The sequence below is a fragment of the Chelonia mydas genome, chromosome 8 (assembly GCF_015237465.2).
Source record: "Chelonia mydas isolate rCheMyd1 chromosome 8, rCheMyd1.pri.v2, whole genome shotgun sequence".
In the NCBI taxonomy this organism is placed as follows: domain Eukaryota; kingdom Metazoa; phylum Chordata; order Testudines; family Cheloniidae; genus Chelonia; species Chelonia mydas.
This window is the reverse complement of record NC_057854.1, coordinates 25,201,502-25,220,136: the sequence shown is the minus strand read 5'-3', so window position 1 is coordinate 25,220,136 and position 18,635 is coordinate 25,201,502. Positions and strand designations below refer to the sequence as shown.

The 18,635-nt window shown below is 43.2% G+C and overlaps 1 protein-coding gene across 2 annotated transcripts; it reads left to right on the top strand.

Moving 5' to 3' along the window:
- The first annotated feature begins 13,367 nt into the window (after nucleotides 1-13,367).
- Nucleotides 13,368-18,419, top strand: LOC122461517 (zinc finger protein with KRAB and SCAN domains 8-like). Of its 2 annotated transcripts, none has more exons than XM_043521405.1 (2): nucleotides 13,368-14,850; nucleotides 18,302-18,419. In XM_043521405.1, the coding sequence occupies exons 1-2, from the start codon at nucleotides 14,458-14,460 to the stop codon at nucleotides 18,365-18,367; spliced, it is 459 nt and encodes a 152-aa protein (XP_043377340.1). In that variant the 5' UTR covers nucleotides 13,368-14,457; the 3' UTR covers nucleotides 18,368-18,419. The 2 variants fall into 2 exon arrangements, with proteins under 2 accessions (XP_043377340.1, XP_043377341.1); XM_043521406.1 differs by having other exon boundaries at nucleotides 13,373-14,404.
- Nucleotides 18,420-18,635: the final 216 nt, after the last annotated feature.

Here is an 18,635-nt window from a genome sequence, read left to right as displayed (position 1 = left end):
ACGATTGTCTGCCATTGCTCTGACGGAGGGAGGGGCGACTGATGACATGGCTTACAGGGTTGGCTTACAGGGAATTAAAATCAATAAAGAGCATGCCTTTACATCAAGGAGAAACAAAAACAACTGTCACACAGAATGGCCCCCTCAAGGATTGAACTCAAAACTCTGGGTTTAGCAGGCCAATGCTCAGTCCCTCCCTCTTGTATTTCAGGCAGGCCTGAATCTCCATTAAAGTTTTCAAGGTGCCCCTGACAGACCTCACCAAAATGATTGTCGGCCGTTGATTTCACGGAGGGAGAGATGGAGGGAAGGGGGAGCAAATGAATACAAAACAAATCTGGTCTATTTCTTGTTTTGATCCACTCCATCTATCTTTTACATCTTCGGCTGGCAGCAGACGGTGCAGTAGGACTGCAAGCCATCCACATCTCCTGGCTGCTCGGCAGAAGATGGGGCAATAGGACTGCTAGACATCCTCATCTCCTGCCTGCTCACCATAAGATGGTACAATAGGACTGCCTGCAGCACTAAAGAGAATGACCTAGTCGAGTCACTCCTAATTTAGTCCCTGCGCCCATGTCTGCCCATGCACTCCTGACCGAACTTACCGATGCGGCCAGGAGCACCTCGGACACGATGACGATGGTTTTCAGGCCTATTGCACCGCCTGCTGCCACAAGGCAATGGGTTGCTGCTGCTGTGTAGCAATGCAGTACTACGTCTGCCAGCACCCAGGAGACATACGGTGACAGTTAGCTGAGCGGGCTCCATGCTTGCCGTGGTGTGGTGTCTGCACAGGTAGCTTAGGAAAAAAGGCATGAAACGATTGTCTGCCGTTGCTTTCACAGAGAGAGGGAGGGAGGAAGGGCCTGACGACATGTACCCAGAACCACCCGTGACAATGTTTTTTGCCCCATCAGGCATTGGGATCTCAACCCATAATTCCAATGGGCAGCGGAGACTGCGGGAACTGTGGGATAGCTACCCACAGTGCAACACTTCGGAAGTTGACGCTAGCCTCAGTACTGTGGAAGCACTCTGCCGAGTTGATGCACTTAGAGCATTTTGTGTGGGGACACACACAATCGACTATATAAAAACGATTTCTAAAAAATTGACTTTATAAATTCGACCTAATTTCGTAGTGTAGACATACCCTATGATTGTCACTCAGCTGTTGTGACTGCTTGTAAACTTGTCTAACTGGATAATTCATTGTTTGTACATAAAGCTGATTTCACAGAATATACTTGAATAAATGTTAGCTACCCAGAAAACCAGAGCAGCATTACAACAAATGCCAGGGCATTCGTTTACCAAACTAGCTGAACAAGAAAAGCTGTGCAGTGAAAACTTATTTGCTCTTATTTTTATAGGATTGGAAGTACATATTTGTAGGTAAAAGTATCTATTCTGCATGCTGATCTTTAGTCTTTCATGATGTGTGTTCCTGAGAATACAACATGGAGCAGCAGTTTGCTTCTAGGACTGGATTCACTATGGACATAATGAAACATGATTGATGCAACTAAATGTGTTTTGTGTTATACAACAATATGTTTCAGAAAAACTTCTTATTTAGTTTTGAGTAAAAGCTGTTAAAAATCCTTCTTGAAATATTGTCAGAGGTTTGCTTAGGGTTTAGTTGACAGGTGAAACATTGGTGTTTAATCTCAATCATAATCAGTAAAAGAGCTGATTTTAAAATTTTGAGCAGGGGCAAGGTAGTGGTCTTAAGTGGGACTTGTGTCCCATAGGCCTCGTGCTGGCCTTCTACATGGGTAATGTGCATTTCATCTCATGTGAATAGGGATCGTTCTTGTCATTCTGCACACCCCATCAATACACTTCAATCCTGGCCAAAAGCATCCAGGTGGCTCTAATATGGAGTCATCACTGAGTGATTATTAGAGAGAGATTTGAATAGACTGCAAAAAAATTCTTCTTAAATTTAATTTACCATATGATAACATTTAATTAGGAGCACACCTAAATTTCCATCTACTATGACTAATTGCACTCCTCCACATTTTTCTTGAAGTGGTGGTGCCCAGAATTAGACACAGTATCTAGCTGAGTCCCCACCAATGTTGAGTAGAGTGGAACAAGTGAATCCCGTGCCTTATATACGACACTCCTGTTCATGCACCCCAGCTTGATATTAGCCCTTTTTTGAAACTGTATCACATTGTATCATACTTTGATTTCTGATCCACTACAACTCCTAGATCCTTTTCAGCAGTAGTGCTGCCTAGCCAGTTATTCCCCATTTTGTAGTTGTGCATTTGATTTGTTTTCTTTCCTTGCCTGTTTCTTTTTTCTTCCTTATCATGGTCAGTGTCTCTGCATGTGTAGAAGAGATTGGCCTCGAGGATACCCCAGACGACGTCACTGATAAAAAAGCAGACAACCGTTGTTAGATTGAAGGGAGTTAGCAGACATCAAATGATAAGTGACACAACTCCTCAAAATTTTCCCTAATACAGCTGCATTAAAAAGGGACAGGCTCACACTCACTACCACTTGCTTCACAACTGTTCAGCAGCACACAGCAAGTTGCTTACATGGGGAAACCTTCTAGCTGTGAGGGAGGGGGCTGGGTATAGGGTTACTAGATAACTGAAGGGATAGTGTACTAAACACTGCTATAGGCAACAAAATGTTGCTTTTCCCAAGGGTCACCCACTTATTCCAGGGAATATCTTGCACAGTCCCTATGCTCTTTCATGAGTGCCGTCACTGTAACAATATGAACACTGAAACACCAAAACACAATATGTGGAACTAACATGGGGGTAAATGACACTTTTTTACAGTTGGAGAAACTGACGAAGAGAGGTTAAGGCAAAACATTTTTTCATACCTAAATGCTTATTTAGGCACTCACACACATGGCCTGACTTTCAGCAGTGGAGAGCATCTGTAGCTCCCAGATTCATTCCTGTACTACTGCAGAGCTCAGTCAGCTTGCACTTCTATTCAGCTGCCTGTTAGCTTCCTAGAGCAGGCTAGGGGAGTCTGATGGGCCACACTGGTCAAACTCCTTCCTGCCCCCTCCTCCTTTGGCTTACCTCATCTCTGTCCCAACATGCTCCTGCACTAGGTGCTGCTGCAGCAGTGGGTCAGAGCAGATAGAACCAGCTACGTGCATACTCTGTGAGCCCTCTGCACCACTCCCTGGTGGTGTGTAGATGACCTCTACCTCTGGTACTGTCACACAGGGTCCAAAGGACAACTGTGGATCTGGCCCATTGTTTTCACCAGGAACCCTGGGTATTCATCTGAGGTCAAAACCTGTCTCAGATTAAATGATTTTTAAAATTTACATACTTAAATTTACAGCTAAATTTGGCATAAAGTTACACATGTATCTTTCCTAAAGGGAGCGTTCCACTTCTGTATTTCTATGAGCCGAGACCTTTGCTGGAATAACATCTGCCCCTTCTTTGATGTGCCCAGCAGCTGTTGGCAGTTCTACATTTATGAATTAAATTTTTTTTTTATTAAGACACAGACCTTCTAACATGTCAAATAATCTTAGCTTCCTCCCCCACCAGCCAGAACTGATTAAAAACCCGCAAGTCACTGTTTCTTAACAGGAGAGGAGAAATAACTTATAATCAGTGAAATACTTAATCATTAGCTTCTGAATGTGATGGGGTATAATTAATTGGAACACTAATTAAGATGGAATCTGAAATAATTGAGTGATGGGTAATCTGTGTGGGGAAAATAGCAAATTGGATTTATTTTGTTGTATTACTCTCCAGGAACACATTTCTCTGTTAATTGCAAATTAATAGCCCACCTGTCAATGCTTGCACTACAAATGTTACCTTACTAGACCAGCCCTAGGTGAACGTAGATTTGGAGAAGTAAATGAAATATTCTCAGACATCTATAGAGTTGCCTACATCTTAGAGAAAAGGCAAATCTGTGTATTGTGCTCCACATAGTCACAGTTTTGGTCGCTCTGATGGTTCTATGCAATTGCCTTTTGTCTTATTTTTGAAAGTAGTCTCAAGGTGAAACCATTTAGAGGTTGACTTCAAGAAGACATGAGCCCTGAATGATGAAAAAGTCACTTATGGCTTTGAACTCATCAATTTCTGCTTCGTACATTGAGAGTAGGGTTTCAGATTCTATATACAAGATTTAAACAAAAACCTTCCATTATCAAAATACTGTTTTTATATCAGCCACAATTACTACAGTAGGTTGAAGTAAGAGCCCAAATATGACACTACAGAAAGCTGTATTACTACAGTACTACTCTAAAATGCTGGACTATAATTTTATTTAATAGTGTCTTTTTTACAGCCCATATTTCAAGGTGCTTTCCAGAGTTAAAGCATAATTCTGTTCTGAGAATAGCTGTGTACAAATGGCACATTCATACCCAACAGATCTGTTTCCCGTGTGTATTACAAATGTTTTACTACTTTTTGTTTCCCCCCCAAGTCCTGCAGAGCCAACACAGATATAGGAAAGGGACTTGGATTCACTTTTTTTTGTTTTGTGCATTAGCCACAGAATTAATTCTTAAGCATATGTTTGCAGGATTGGGGTCAAAATTCCAAACAACCTCACAGAAGATAATGGGATTTCACAGGTGTTACTGAGGTCAGTATCTTAAAACAGTGGAATTGCACAGATGAATGTGATGGCAACATTTAGCCTTCAGACTCTTACTGGTGATGCTGCATAAATTAGAAAGAACCCAATTTGAGTTTAACAGCTCAGGTTGAGTTGGCAAGATGGTTAGACTATGGTTTTGCTTGCAAATTGAACACCTTTTGATTTTTAAATCAGACAGAATAACCAAGGAACCCCATGATATTCGTAATCACTTTCAGAATCAAGTGGATTTTAAACCACATACAGCTGCTACAAACAGAAGAGGGAGAATTTTTTTTCTGCTCTTCTACTGAAGAGAATGTGTCTAATACTTGTTTCATAAACATCTAAGGACGCTGGTGTGGTGTAATTCTGAGGACCAGGTTTGTTAAAACAACCAGTTGTTATGAAGTAACTCTATCTGGTAATGGAATCCTGAGCACTAATCTGATGGTTTTGCGGATTGAAGAGAAAAGACTATTTACTTTATTTTCTTTGGCAAACCAGTCATTCTGATACCACTTGTGAAGAATGATTGCATAGGTATGTAGTATGGATATAAGGACAAATTCTTGTGTTTGGTTATGGTCCTGCAACTCACAGATATAGACAATTTACAGGGGCATTCTTGAGTACAGAAACTTGCTCACAGGCTCACTGTGCAACTCTCATGTGCATAGTGCAGAAGTAATCTATAGGCTATTTTCTCTACTTAGAGCTGAGCAAACATTGGAATTTAAATCCTGGCATTTTACAATTTTTGTCTTGAAGTAGGATGAAAAGTTGAAACTTTTCACAGAACAAAATGTTTTTTTACAAAACCTTTTAAAAATGGCAACATTTTTGGCACTTCTGATTGAAACATTTTGATATTGCAAAATCAAAATGTTTTTGGTTTGTTGAAAAGACCTGAAACATTTTGCTTCAAGTCAGTTCACATTAAACTGTGTTGCTGTGTGGTGCTGCTTTGCTTCATGGGAATAGTAGTTCAGGTACCTGATGCCTGCATTATCTTCTATGGACCAAGATTCATATGAGTCCCATGATGCATCACACAGCTCTGTCAGGGAGAGACCGTGTTGCATCCTGGGATATGGAGTCTGATTATGGAACTTAGCTCATAGAAGAGAATGGGGGTATGGACCACCCAAAGTATAACTTCCATGCGACAGTGTGGCCCCACAGGGAAATGCAGTTTAATGTTGAAATGGTTCAATGAAATACATTGGGTCAATTCAACAAACCAAAGTATTTGATTTGTGTTGAGCTGATGGAAATTTGAAAATGTTTGGCAAAATCAGAATTTTCCTGCAGAAAATTTCAATATTGCAGAAACTGCATTTTCCACTAAAAATATTTTTGATGGGAAAATTCCCAATCAGCTCTATTCCTACTGTATAAATACACTTGGCAGGATTAGATTTTTGTTGGTAAATGTCAGTTTCACCATACAAATGCAAACTGATGAAAAATATTTTCATTAATAATAAGCAAAATGTATAGATAGGCAAAGTAAGTTTCCGCTTGAGAACTTATTCGAGTTTAATTTAAGGACATTTACTTTGCATATTTTGACATGTGATGTTTACAGTTTGTGTGTCAATGGTTACAAAGCTTTAACTTTTTGAATCTCAAAATCTAATCTCATTAAACAATTCTTCTCTGATGCCTCCACTCCCCATTTTGCACAACTGTGAAAATTTAAATAGATAAAAATTTAAAAATACTTAAAAATAAATACTATCCATCAAAATTATAAAAAAAATTGAATTCTGTCAAGCCTATGTATGACAATGAAATGGTTAAGGATGACTTACATCCCATTATGTGGCCTACTATTGTAATGTCTAGATTACCAAATAGCTTTATCTTGAATTTCGTTTCCTTTCCCTCTTGCTCTGTGTGAGTCCCAGCAGCTCTGGCTTACTCTTGCCTGCCTGCCTGTTTTCTGATGACTTGCTCTTGCTAAATCTCTCAGCACATGCCTATGTAGGACAAGACAGAGGCTTTCATTACATCTACACTTCACTTTTTTTATAAAAAGCGCTCTCTCCACATGGGCTTTCTTGGTGTTGCTGATTTGGCGTGACAATTCCTCCCAGCTCAGCTTATTTAAAGAACTATATTAAAGAGCTCCCTCCCAGCGCTGCTTCCCCTCCCCCCCCCCCCGCAATTAAATTATATTTCAGACCAAAACTTTTTTAACATTTTAAAGAGCAAAGTAATTGATTCTGGTCCTCTTCAGACAAGGTATGCTTACTGAATATGCCTCCAAATAAATGTATCTCAAACAATATATCAAGGGCTCATGCACTTAAAAATGGTCTCTTGATCAGATAGTTGGAAGCAATTTGCCAGAGAAGGTCATGTCATTACAGGTTGGCATAATATACTAGAGGGGGTGGACTGGATGACCTAGTAGTTTTATTCCCATCTCCAATTTCTGTGATTCCTAGTGCGATATGTTTTCCAGCCCAGGCTCCAATCCTGAAGCTGCCTCCAAAGGTTCCTGCTTGCCTGCCAAGTAATGGCTTGTCTTCTGTGCGAAGTTAACTCAAGTTGTAACTTGAGTGTTGCTTCTAATCCTGTCCGCACACGTGGAACTTTGACTTGTGTGGTGGTGCTTTTAACTCAAGTTGGCTGGCCTGTCAGCGTATATGCTGTAGCACAACTTCCTCAATTGCTAACCCAGCCACTATGTGCAGCTCAGGTGTTACTTTGCAATGTGACCAATCTCTCTCAAGCTAGGCTAATTGGAGAAGAATTAACATGAGTTAAGTGCAGTGAAGAAAGCTTAAGTTTTAAACACTCAACACCCTTCCTCCCAAACTAAGTAAAGTGCAACTTTCTATATTCACTCAGAAATAATAAGATACAGTCCCCTCTTGTGTATTATGGACTCGAGGCTTGATTTTGCAAGGTGCTGAGTGCCTCTGTCTTCAATGGGAACTGAGAGTGCCCAGCACTCTGCAAAATCAGGTCCACAGCAAGCCAAGTTCTGCCCTCAATTGCTCTTGTGCCACTCCACTGGAAAACAGACTTCAGACATCATCCTGTAAAACATCCCCAGTATAATCTGTTGGGTGTATAGAGTACATTTCTTCAAATGACAGGTTTCAGGGTAGCAGCCATGTTAGTCTGTATCTGCAAAAAGAAAAGGAGTACTTGTGGCACCTTAGAGACTAATAAATTTATGTGAGCATAAGCTTTCATGAGCTACAGCTCACTTCATCGGATGCATATGCTCAAATAAATTTGTTAGTCTCTAAGGTGCCACAAGTACTCCATTTCTTCAAATGGCATTGAAACACTTCACTGCTCAGATCAAACAAAGGTAAGCAAGATAAAAGGACCTGAATAGACCAGAGTAGTTCACTTTCTGAATGTGTCCTGTATTCAAGAAAATAATCCATTAGGTGCCTGTAGCTGTGAATGTACTTAGCAGAATGGATGGGTCAACAGCCTTGTTTGAGGTCATTATTTTAAATATATTAAGAGAAAGCTAAATTGTTTTGATCAAAATCATAAACTCCAAGAATTGCAGTCTGTAAACCAGTTACTGCCCAAGCTGCCAACAGAATCCAGCCATTGCTGGAGGTGCACAGGTTTTCTTATGTGACGCTTTGAAACCTCTCTGCCCATTAAATAAACAGTTCTCGCAAAGCCACCTAGTCTCCTTTTTAAAATCTGTTGTGTGAGGAAAATAGGCAGTTTTTGACCAGGCAGGGCTGTGATTAAAGGACAGTCTGTTTCCCTGTCTGGCCATTTTGGTGCAATACAACAGATTTTAGATAACCTAATGAAGATAATTTTGTTCCTGCAGTGGGAAACCATAGCAACCTGCCACTTTAGAATGCATACTATATAATCTGTCTGTCCTTCAGTTAGTATTTTGCAGTCCAGAAATAGCCATCTCCGAATGTGTGAATGTAAAAGGTCAGGCGAATGTAACCTAAGTGACAATACAGTCCCCCAGGTAAACCGTAGCCCTGTTTACACCGTTTGTGTGCATGGTACATAATTATACCACAGATTCCAGAGAGAAGAGGTATAGGGCTTGTGTGCTGTAATTACTTAAGAAACACTTAAGACCCTTCTGAAAATTGGGAAACCAAAATGTTTCATGAAAATCCCCTACCCTCCCACACCTCAGCTCTAGAAATGTTTCTGCTTATTTTTGGCACAATTTTCTCAAATTACAGTATTCAAAGTTCAAAGCTTTCTTGTCACTGGCCTCTTTGATATCGCTTAATTTAGGTACAAATAACCACAGAAGCACTGAATAATTACATGGTATTGTAGATGCCCTGCAATTCCCTAATGCATGAGTACAGCTGGCCAAAGATGCCAGGTTCTGCTGTGAGAGAATGCAACTGTCACATGGATCGTTTTAACCACCAGTCCCGTAGAATTTCTAGCAAAGCAAAATTATGGGCAACATTTGTATGAAACTAGTTAAAATTCACCTCTGTAGTCCCAGGCTCTGTTGTTCAGGACAGGGAGTAAGGGGTTATGATAAAGGAGCTAGGAATCCAAGGTTCCCCTTGCAGCATTGCCAAGTAATTTTCCTCTCAGGTAGAATGAGGGCAGAGTGGACTGGGTTTGTGGCTTCTTTAGTAGAGAGTAGATTCGTTAGTCTTACAGAGGAAGAAGTGTTATCAAGGATGGCTGACTCCTCTGTGCTGGTCTGTCATCTCACTTTCCCCTCGGTGATACGGTTCCCCAAGGAGCTATTGGTGGAATCTCCCCACTACTATGGAGTAGCAGTTATGGAAGGGCCAAACAGGTGTTAATGCTGATTGGATCCTTGCTTAGAATCTGTGTGATAAGGATGTCTGTGACACACATTGGCTGTGTTTTTTTAATTCCTACAAATCTAATGGAGCTCTTTCCCATGGGGTCCAATCAGTGGAGTGTCCCCAAGTAAGTGGGAATGATACAGGAGAGCTGATATTCTATCCCCTTTTGTTTTCCCCTATTGGGAGGAAAATTGAGTGGATACTTGACCATGGCTTGAAAAAGTCTTGACTATGTCTTGACCTGACCCATGTGGTTGCAGTGCCACTCCGATCTGGTGCATCTACTCATCTGTAGATGGAGACGGAGAGGCGGACGTGCCAAACCTGAGTGGCGTTGCGACCCAGCGCACGAGTTTGCAGTAGTTATCCAGTTTGGTGCTCCACTCCTCTGTCTCCATCTACAGAGGGGCAGATGTGACAAACCTGAGAGGTGTTGTGACCACATGGGCCAGGTCCTAACGCCTGGAAGGGAAAGGTGCCACTGCTGCGAGGGTCCTGAACTTTATTTAAGTTCACGATTCCCACTAACACAGTGACCTCCACACCAAAATTGTAGACTTAGTCACTGCCCATACAATAAATTTTTGAGTTTTCAGATAACTCATCTAGATTCCTGGGCTGTAACTCACGTCGTTGTGACAAAAATCCTTTTAATATTGGAAATTTTGCTTTTTAAAAAATGAGTGTATTACCATAGATTTATAGATTTAAAGTCCAGAAGGGACAATTGTGACCATCTAGGCTGACCTTCTGTGTACTACAGGCCATAGAACTTCCTTGAATTAATTCCTGTTAGAAATAGGACAGATCTTATAGGGGAAAAAAAAATCCAATCTTAATTTAAAAAGTTGCTAATGATGGAGTATCCACCATGATCCTTGGTAAGTTGCTCCGATGGTTAACTACCCTCCCCATTTAAAATAGTCTTATATTTGGTGTGAATTTGTGTAACTTCAATTTCCAGCCATTGCATCTTGCTACATCATTGTTTGCCAGATTGCTGTTATCAGTTTGCTGTTCCCTTTGTAGGTACCTACACGGTGTGCTCAAGTGACCCTTTAACCTTCTCTTGGATAAGCAAAACAGATTTTGCTCCTTGAGTTTTTCACTAGAAGACATGTATTCCAATCCTTTAATGATTTTTGTGGCTGTTCTCTGAACTCCCTCCAATTTTTAAACATGCTTCTTTAATTATGGACACACTATTTCAGGAGCAGTCATACCAGTGCTAAATACAGAGGTAATGTAACCTCTGTACTCCTACTTGACATTCCCCTGTTTATACAGTCAAGGATCACATTGGCCCTTTTGGCCACAGCGTTGCACTGAGAGCTCATGTTCGGCTGACTATCCACTATGACCACCAAGTTCTTTTCAGATTCACTGCTTCCTATGGTAGTTTCCCAGCCTGTAAATATGGCCTGCATTCTTTGTTCCTAGATGTATACCTTTACATTTGGCTGTATTAAAACAGATGGTGTTTGCTTGTTCCCAGTTTACTAGCAGATCCAGATTCCTCTGTGTTGGTGACCTGTTCTCTATATTATTTACCACCTTTCCACTCCAATTTTTATGTCATCCACAAATATTATCTATGATGATTTCATGTTTTCTGCCAGGTCACTGGAAAAATGTTAAATAGGCCAACCGGGCCAGAACCAGTCCCTGCGGGACCTCAGTAGAAAGCCAGCAGTTTGATGATGCTTTCCCATTTTCTACTATTTTTGGACATGTGCCAGTTAACCAGGTTTTTAATCAATTAAATGGCTGCCATGTTGATTGTGTATCATTCTAGGAGCGTTATTAATCAGAATGTGTGGCACCAAGTCCAATGCCTTCCAGAAGTATATTACATCAACACTATTGCCTTTATTAACCTAACCTGAAATCTCTTCAAAAAGATATTGTTAGTCTGACAATCTATTTTCCCAAAACAGATGGATTGACATTAATTATAATACCCTTCTTTAATTCTTTATTAATTGAATCCTGTATCAGCCATTTGATTTATTTTACTGATGCCATGGTGACAAGCCTATACTCACCTGGGTCATTTCATTGAGTCTTTTAAAATATTGGCACATTAGCGCTTTTCCAGTGTAGCAAGGCTCCTTGAAAATCGAAATTAATGCTCCAGAGATCTTCTTGGCCAGCTCCTTTTTAAAACTTTCAAATGCAAGTTATATAGACCCGCTGATTTAAAAATGTCTGACTTGGTAGCTGCTGTTTCACATCCTCTTTTGTGTTACTGTTGGAATGAAAAGTATTTCATCATAGGATAAGATGACATCATCTATATTTGGAAAAAAAACAGATGAACAGAAATACTGAATACTTTGGTGATTTTTGCATTATTATTGACAATTCTACCATCTCTGTCTAATAATGGACCAGTACCACTGTTTGGATTCCTAATATATTTAAACGCCTTATGGTCCTTAGTTCTGCTGGCCGTAGATTTCTCTTTGTGTCCCTTTTACTTCCTTTATCAATTATATACAATTCCTAGCTTTTTATTTATATTCATAAAATCATAGATTCGTAGAATATCCGGGTTGAAAGGGACCTCAGGAAGTCATCTAGTCCAACCTCCTGCTCAAAGAAGGGCCTAACCCCCAACTAAATCATCCCAGCCAGGGCTTTGTCAACCCTGACCTTAAAAACATCTAAAGAAGGAGATTCTACCACCTCCCTAGGTAACCCATTCCAGTGCTTCACCACCCTCCTAATGAAAAAGTTTTTTTTCTAATATCCAACCTAAACCTTCCCCACTGCAACTTGAGACCATTACTCCTTGTTCTGTCATCTGGTACCACTGAGAACAGCCTAGATCCATCCTCTTTGGAACGCCCTTTCAGGTAGTTGAAAGCAGCTATCAAATCCCCCCTCATTCTTCTCTTCTGCAGTCTAAATAATCCCAGTTCCCTCAGCCTCTCTGCATAAGTTATGTGCTCCAGCCCCCTAATCATTTTTGTTGCCCTCCGCTGGACTCTTTCCAATTTTTCCACATCTTTCTTGTAGTGTGGGGCCCAAAACTGGACACAGTCCTCCAGATGAGGCCTCACCAATAGAGGAATAGAATAGAGGAACCTTGATCTGCTGGCAATGCTCCTACTTCTACAGCCCAAAATGCCGTTAGCCTTGTTGGCAACAAGGGCACACTGTTGACTCATACCCAGCTTCTCGTCCACTGTAACCCATAGGTCTTTTTCTGCAGAACTGCTGCCTAGCCACTCGGTCCCTAGTCTGTAGCAGTGCATGGTATTCTTCCTTTCTAAGTGCAAGACTCTGCACTTGTCTTTGTTGAACCTCATCAGATTTCTTTTGGCCCAGTCGTCTAATTTGTCTCGGTCCCTATCATCTTCCACATTCACCACTATCGTCTTCCCCTTTCTTCTATTTACTATATATGGTTTTATTTTGATAGCCGTGTTTAATTCTCCTGTAAGCCAAGGTGGCTTTTTAACGTGCATAGCCTTTCTTCTTCATTATTGGACTGTAGTTTTTTGGGCATCTAGTAAAATATTCTTAAACAGCTCCCAGTTATAATTCACATTTTTCTTTTTAAATTCTTTCTCACAGCTTATAATTGTTTTCAGCTTTGTAAAACTGGCAGTTTTAAACTAATAGTTTAAGTCATACGTTACTGGTTTGGACTTTATTCTGTTTGCACACAACAAATGTAATCAAGTTGTGCTCACTTGCACCACTAATTCAATTACTTTTTATCTGTCAAAGTGAGGCTCATAAAGAATAAGTTGGATGCACCTCTCGAGTTGTGATCTCAGTTAGCTGTTGAAATCACACATGATTGACTATATTGCAAGTGTCAGAATATATAGATAGCACCAAAATAAGAAGCAAAAACCAAACTTTTTAATTTAAAAAGCAAGAGGAAAATGCTAGATTCAGATTTAAATTTTTTCCAAATGGGGGCACTGTTGGTACATGGCTTATCTTTTTCCATGTTGAATGTAGCATTCATTAAAGACTGTGAGTTTCAGTATATTTATATTAGGCATTTCAGAGGATGTGTTGCAAAATTATTTTTACATATAATACCAGGGCTGAGAAAAGAACCAGAAAAGACTGTGAAGGAAGATATTTATATAAAAAGGACTTTCAATTTAACCATCCACTAAAAAGATTTTCAAATTCCTAAGGAAGTATGACAGCTCACTGGACAAGTAGAGTTGGCAAATCCTGCGTTTTAAGTTTTGAATGGTTTTTTACTTTTGATTTTTTTTTTTATTTCAAGAGAGTTTGTCAAGATTCACAAACACAGAATGTAACCCTTTCCCTGCTGGACCAGTACCTTACCTGATGTTTTCCTGTCCAATCAAAATCCATGTTCAGATAGGGTACTGTGACAAGGTGCTGGGCTGGAATTGCTGAGCCAGCCTTCTGTCATGCCAGCTCCCATTAAGGGATGTAAATTGGAGCTGGCTAGAGAAACCTGTGCCTGATTGGCAAAGGGGAAACAGCTGTTAGCTTGGTTAGCCTGGGGCTGCATAAAAGCCTCAGGGGAAGGAAGTCAAGGGGAGCAGACAGGAGGAGAAAAGCCAGAGAGTGGAAACTTGCCTTTCCTGGCTGGGAAGTCCTTTAGACTGAAACCCCCAAGCTGTATGGGGTGAGAAGGTGGTGGGAATTGCACCCTGTATATAAATTGCACCAGTGATTGCTGAACCAAGAGTCTCTGAGTGGTTTTCGGAGCAGGGCAGAGGCAGGAGTAAAGGGGGCCCTGTTACATGTGGAGGCATGTCTGGGATCCTGAGCCAGTGCAAGAGTTTGGTGACCTGGAGATGGAGGACACCCTGCAATGGCTGGTGAAACAGCAGGAGGAGATGCAGAAGGCTATGCAAAGCCTTCAGCAATCCCACCAGGTGGAAAGGCAGGTCTTACTTACCCGGCAGGCTGAGCAGCAGAAAAGCCTGCAGGACTTCATATGGGAGCAGGCCACCATACAACAGAAGCTCCTGCAGAGGATGGTGAGTCCCACAGGGGGGATGGCACCTAGGCGCTGGGCATAGAACTATGTAAGATGGGCCCGGCAGATGACCCAGATGTGATCCTCTGCACCTTTGAGCAGGTAGCCATGGGGGCTGGATGGGATAGGGCAACCTGGGCCCTGTGGTTGGCTCCCTATCTGGCAGGCAAAGTCCAAGTGACCTACATTGCCCTGAGTGAAGAGCAGGGCTGGAATTATGATGCGGTAAAGGAGGCTGTTGTGGATTGGGTGTGGCTGTTCTCCGAGAAGTACCACCAGAAGTTCCGGTCAGCAAGGTGGACAGGGGGTTTGCAGCCCTGGCCGTTTGCCCAAAGGTTGATGGACTGGGTCACCCACTGGCTGAAACCCAGCACCCAGACAGTGTGGGAGATTGTGGACATGCTGGTCCTAGAACAGTTTCTACAGGGCCTCCCCGAGAGCATCCAGGTATGGGCTAGGCAGCATCATCTGAGTACGGTGGAGGGGCCGTGAAATTGACCGAGGAGTCTGCGGAGGCCAACTTTTCCAGGAAAGAAGGATTGCCCTATAAGAACATAGAGTCTGGGAGAAAGCACAGAGAGGAAAAGGGAAGATGCCTGAGGAGCAACTCCTGGGGCCCAACCGATCATTTGCTGGCAGTGCAGGCAACCGGGACATAAAAAGGGGGACTGCCCATACATGGAATGTAGCGTGGCTGAGTTTTGCAGCTGTACAAAGAGTGGAGGGCAGAGGAAGGGGCAGAAACTGTCCACCATTCTGTTGATGGTGGGGAGGAAACCGCAGAGGGGCCTAGTGGATTCAGCCTGCTCTCTTATCCAGAGGGGGTTTGATAAAGCCACACTGGATGATTCCTGGAGCCAAGATGGGCCTTGAATGTGTCCATGGGGATAAGAGACAGTGCTCTATGGCCCAGGTGCCCCTTGTGGTCTAGGACACGTAGTGGTGGAAATGCGTTGGGGTGGTAAAGAGGCTGTCTTATCTGGTAGTGCTGGACACAGACAGGGACCCTGTCATAGAATCATAGATTATCAGGGTTGGAAGGGACCTCAGGAGGTCATCTAGTCCAACCCCCTGCTCAAAGCAGGACCAATCCCCAACTAAATCATCCCAGCCAGGGCTTTGTCAAGCCTGATCTTGAAAACCTCTAAGGAAGGAGATTCCACCACCTCCCTAGGTAACCCATTCCAGTGCTTCACCACCCTCCTAGGGAAATTTTTTTTCCCTAATGTCCAACCTAAACCTTCCCCACTGCAACTTGAGACCATTACTCCTTGTTCTGTCATCTGGTACCACTAAGAACTGTCTAGATCCATCCTCTTTGGAACCTCCTTTCAGGTAGTTGAAAGGTAGCTATCAACCTCCGCCCCCATTCTTCTCTTCCACAGACTAAACAATCCCAGTTCCCTCAGCCTCTCCTCATAAGTCATGTGCGCCAGCCCCCTAATAATTTTTGTTGCCCTTCGCTGGACTCTTCCCAATTTTTCCACATCTTTCTTGTAGTGTGGGGCCCAAAACTGGACACAGTACTCCAGATGAGGCCCCACCAATGACGAATAGAGGGGAATGATCACGTCCCTCAATCTGCTGGCAATGCCCCTACTTATACATCCCAAAATGCCATTAGCCTTCTTGGCAACAAGGGCACACTGTTGACTTATATCCAGCTTCTTGTCCACCATAACCCCTAGGTCCTTTTCTGCAGAACTACTGCTTAGCCATTCGGTCCCTAGTCTGTAGCAGTGCATGGGATTCTTCTGTCTTAAGTGCAGGACTCTGTACTTGTTCTTGTTGAACCTCATCAGATTTCTTTTGGCCCAATCCTCTAATTTGTCTAGGTCCCTCTGTATCCTATCCCTACCCTCCAGCGTATCTACCACTCCTCCCAGTTTAGTGTCATCTGTTGAGGGTGCAGTTCACACCATCCTCCAGATCATTAATGAAGATATTGAACAAAACCGGCCCCAGGACTGACCCTGGGGGCACTCTGCTTGATACCAGCTGCCAACTAGACATGGAGCCATTGATCACTACCCGCTGAGCTCGATGACCGAGCCAGCTTTCTATCTACCTCATAGTCCATTCATCCAGTCCATACTTCTTTAACTTGCTGGCAAGGATACTGTGGGAGACTGTAACAAAAGCTTTGCTAAAGTCAAGGAATAATACATCCACTGCTTTCCCCTCATCCACAGAGCCAGTTATCTCCTCATAGAAGGCAATTAGGTTAGTCAGGTATGACTTGCCCTTGGTGAATCCATGCTGACTCTTCCTGATCACTTTCCTCTCCTCTCCTCTAAGTGCTTCAGAATTGATTCCTTGAGGACCTGCTCCATGATTTTTCCAGGGACTGAGGTGAGGCCGACCGGCCTGTAGTTCTCCGGATCCTCCGAGGGAAAGAGGGCACTGGGAGGAAGCACACACTGGGGAAAAGGGGAGGTCTCCCAAAGAAACGGGGTGGAAATCCCTAGACCAGGGATTGGCAACCTTTGGCATGTGGCCTGCCAGGGTAAGCCTCCTGGTGGGCCGGACTGGTTTGTTTACCTGCCGCCTTCGCAGGTTTGGCCGATCACGGCTCCCACTGACTGCGGTTTGCTGTTCCAGGCCAATGGGGGCTGCTGGAAGTGGCAGCCAGCACATCCCTCGACCCGCGCTGCTTCCCGCAGCCCCCAAACCAGCCCGGCCCGCCAAAGGTTGTCGATCCCTGCCCTAGACCATGAAGCCCTGGTAAGGAAGGAGACCAATGTCTTCAGGAGATTGAAATAAAAAGCCCTAGACAAGAGAACCTGAGTCGAGAAGGAAATAAGGAAGGAGAGATTGGGGGGGGGGGGGGGGGGGGGGAGGGGAGGGGAGGGTGGAGACAGGCCCAACAGAGCTCCCTATGAGGTGACCCCCAAGAGAAGAGGCCCAGGCCCTGCTTGCCAGGTTTGAGGAACCTGGGTGTCCAGGGGGAAGTAGGGACCAACCCCAAACCCCTGCCAGAAGGGGAGAGGGAAAAAGAGGAGAGACACACCTAGGGGTGAGAATGGTGTGAGGACCTGTGGGTTGTGGTGGGCCTATAGGGGCATCCACCGCCCACAGTGTAATTTCTGTGGGTGAGAGGATACAAGAACCCCACAAGGAGGACCCTGGGGGTCACCCAAAGGAGGAACGAGAACTCCCCCATAGTGCCCATCTGGTAGAGTGAAGAGGGGATGGGCAAGGATGAACCTGGTGGTTAGATAAGCAGGAGAGGTATGTAACAGGGTGCTGGGCTGGGGCTGCTGAGCCAGCCCTCTGTCATGCCAGCTCCCATTAAGGGATGTAAATTGGAGCTGGCTAGAGAAACTTTTAATTGGCAAAGGGGAAACAGCTGCTAGCTTGATTAGCCTGGGGCTGCATAAAAGGGGAAGGAAGCCAATGGGGGCAGACAGAAAGGGGGAAGCTGGAGAGTGGAAAGTCTTCTCTCCTGGCTGCAGAGGCTTGGAAGTTCTCTAGACTGAAACCCCCAAGCTGTATGTGGTGAGAAGGTGGTGGGAATTGCACCCTGTAAATTGCACCAGTGATTGCTGAACCTGAGGGTCTCTGTCTCTGAGTGGTTTTTGGAGCAGAGGCAGGAGCAAAGGGGGTCCTGCTACACCCTTTTACAGGTACCCAGATATGTCTTTCTGTATGTCTAATGAGGTTTACATAGTATATTTGGTAGTTCTATCCATATAGACCTGCATTTCGATTGCAGCCAAGTAACTGATGTATGGTGGCAGGTTTGTGAGATATCCATGTTCATTCACATGGAGGAGGTCAGCCTTGGTAGGTAGCCATGTTATGATGCGATATGATGTTACTATGGAATACTTAGTTGCAATGCAATGTGGTGATGTCAAATCATAACATCCTAATGTGATTCTTTTTTTTTTTTTAGGAGCTCTTTGATATGACTGTCATGCAATCATCATATTCTGTGAGCAGGGAACCTTTCAGAATATAGGACTACCCTACTGAATCTAGGCCCCGAAACTTGATAAAACTGGGAACGTTAATTTGGCTACAGACTTCCATTCTTGTCCACTGTGATAGATGCAAAGAACAACCAGGCACAGCTGCTACAATGGGAGGCCCCCTATTGGCTCACCCACTAAAACAACAGCAATCATAAGAGTTTCTTTGTCTGAGCTGAAGCAATGTACAAGATATACAAACACAGTAAGTCTAGTCCCTGGACGGTGGACTTTAATAAGTAGTAGTTATATTTGCTA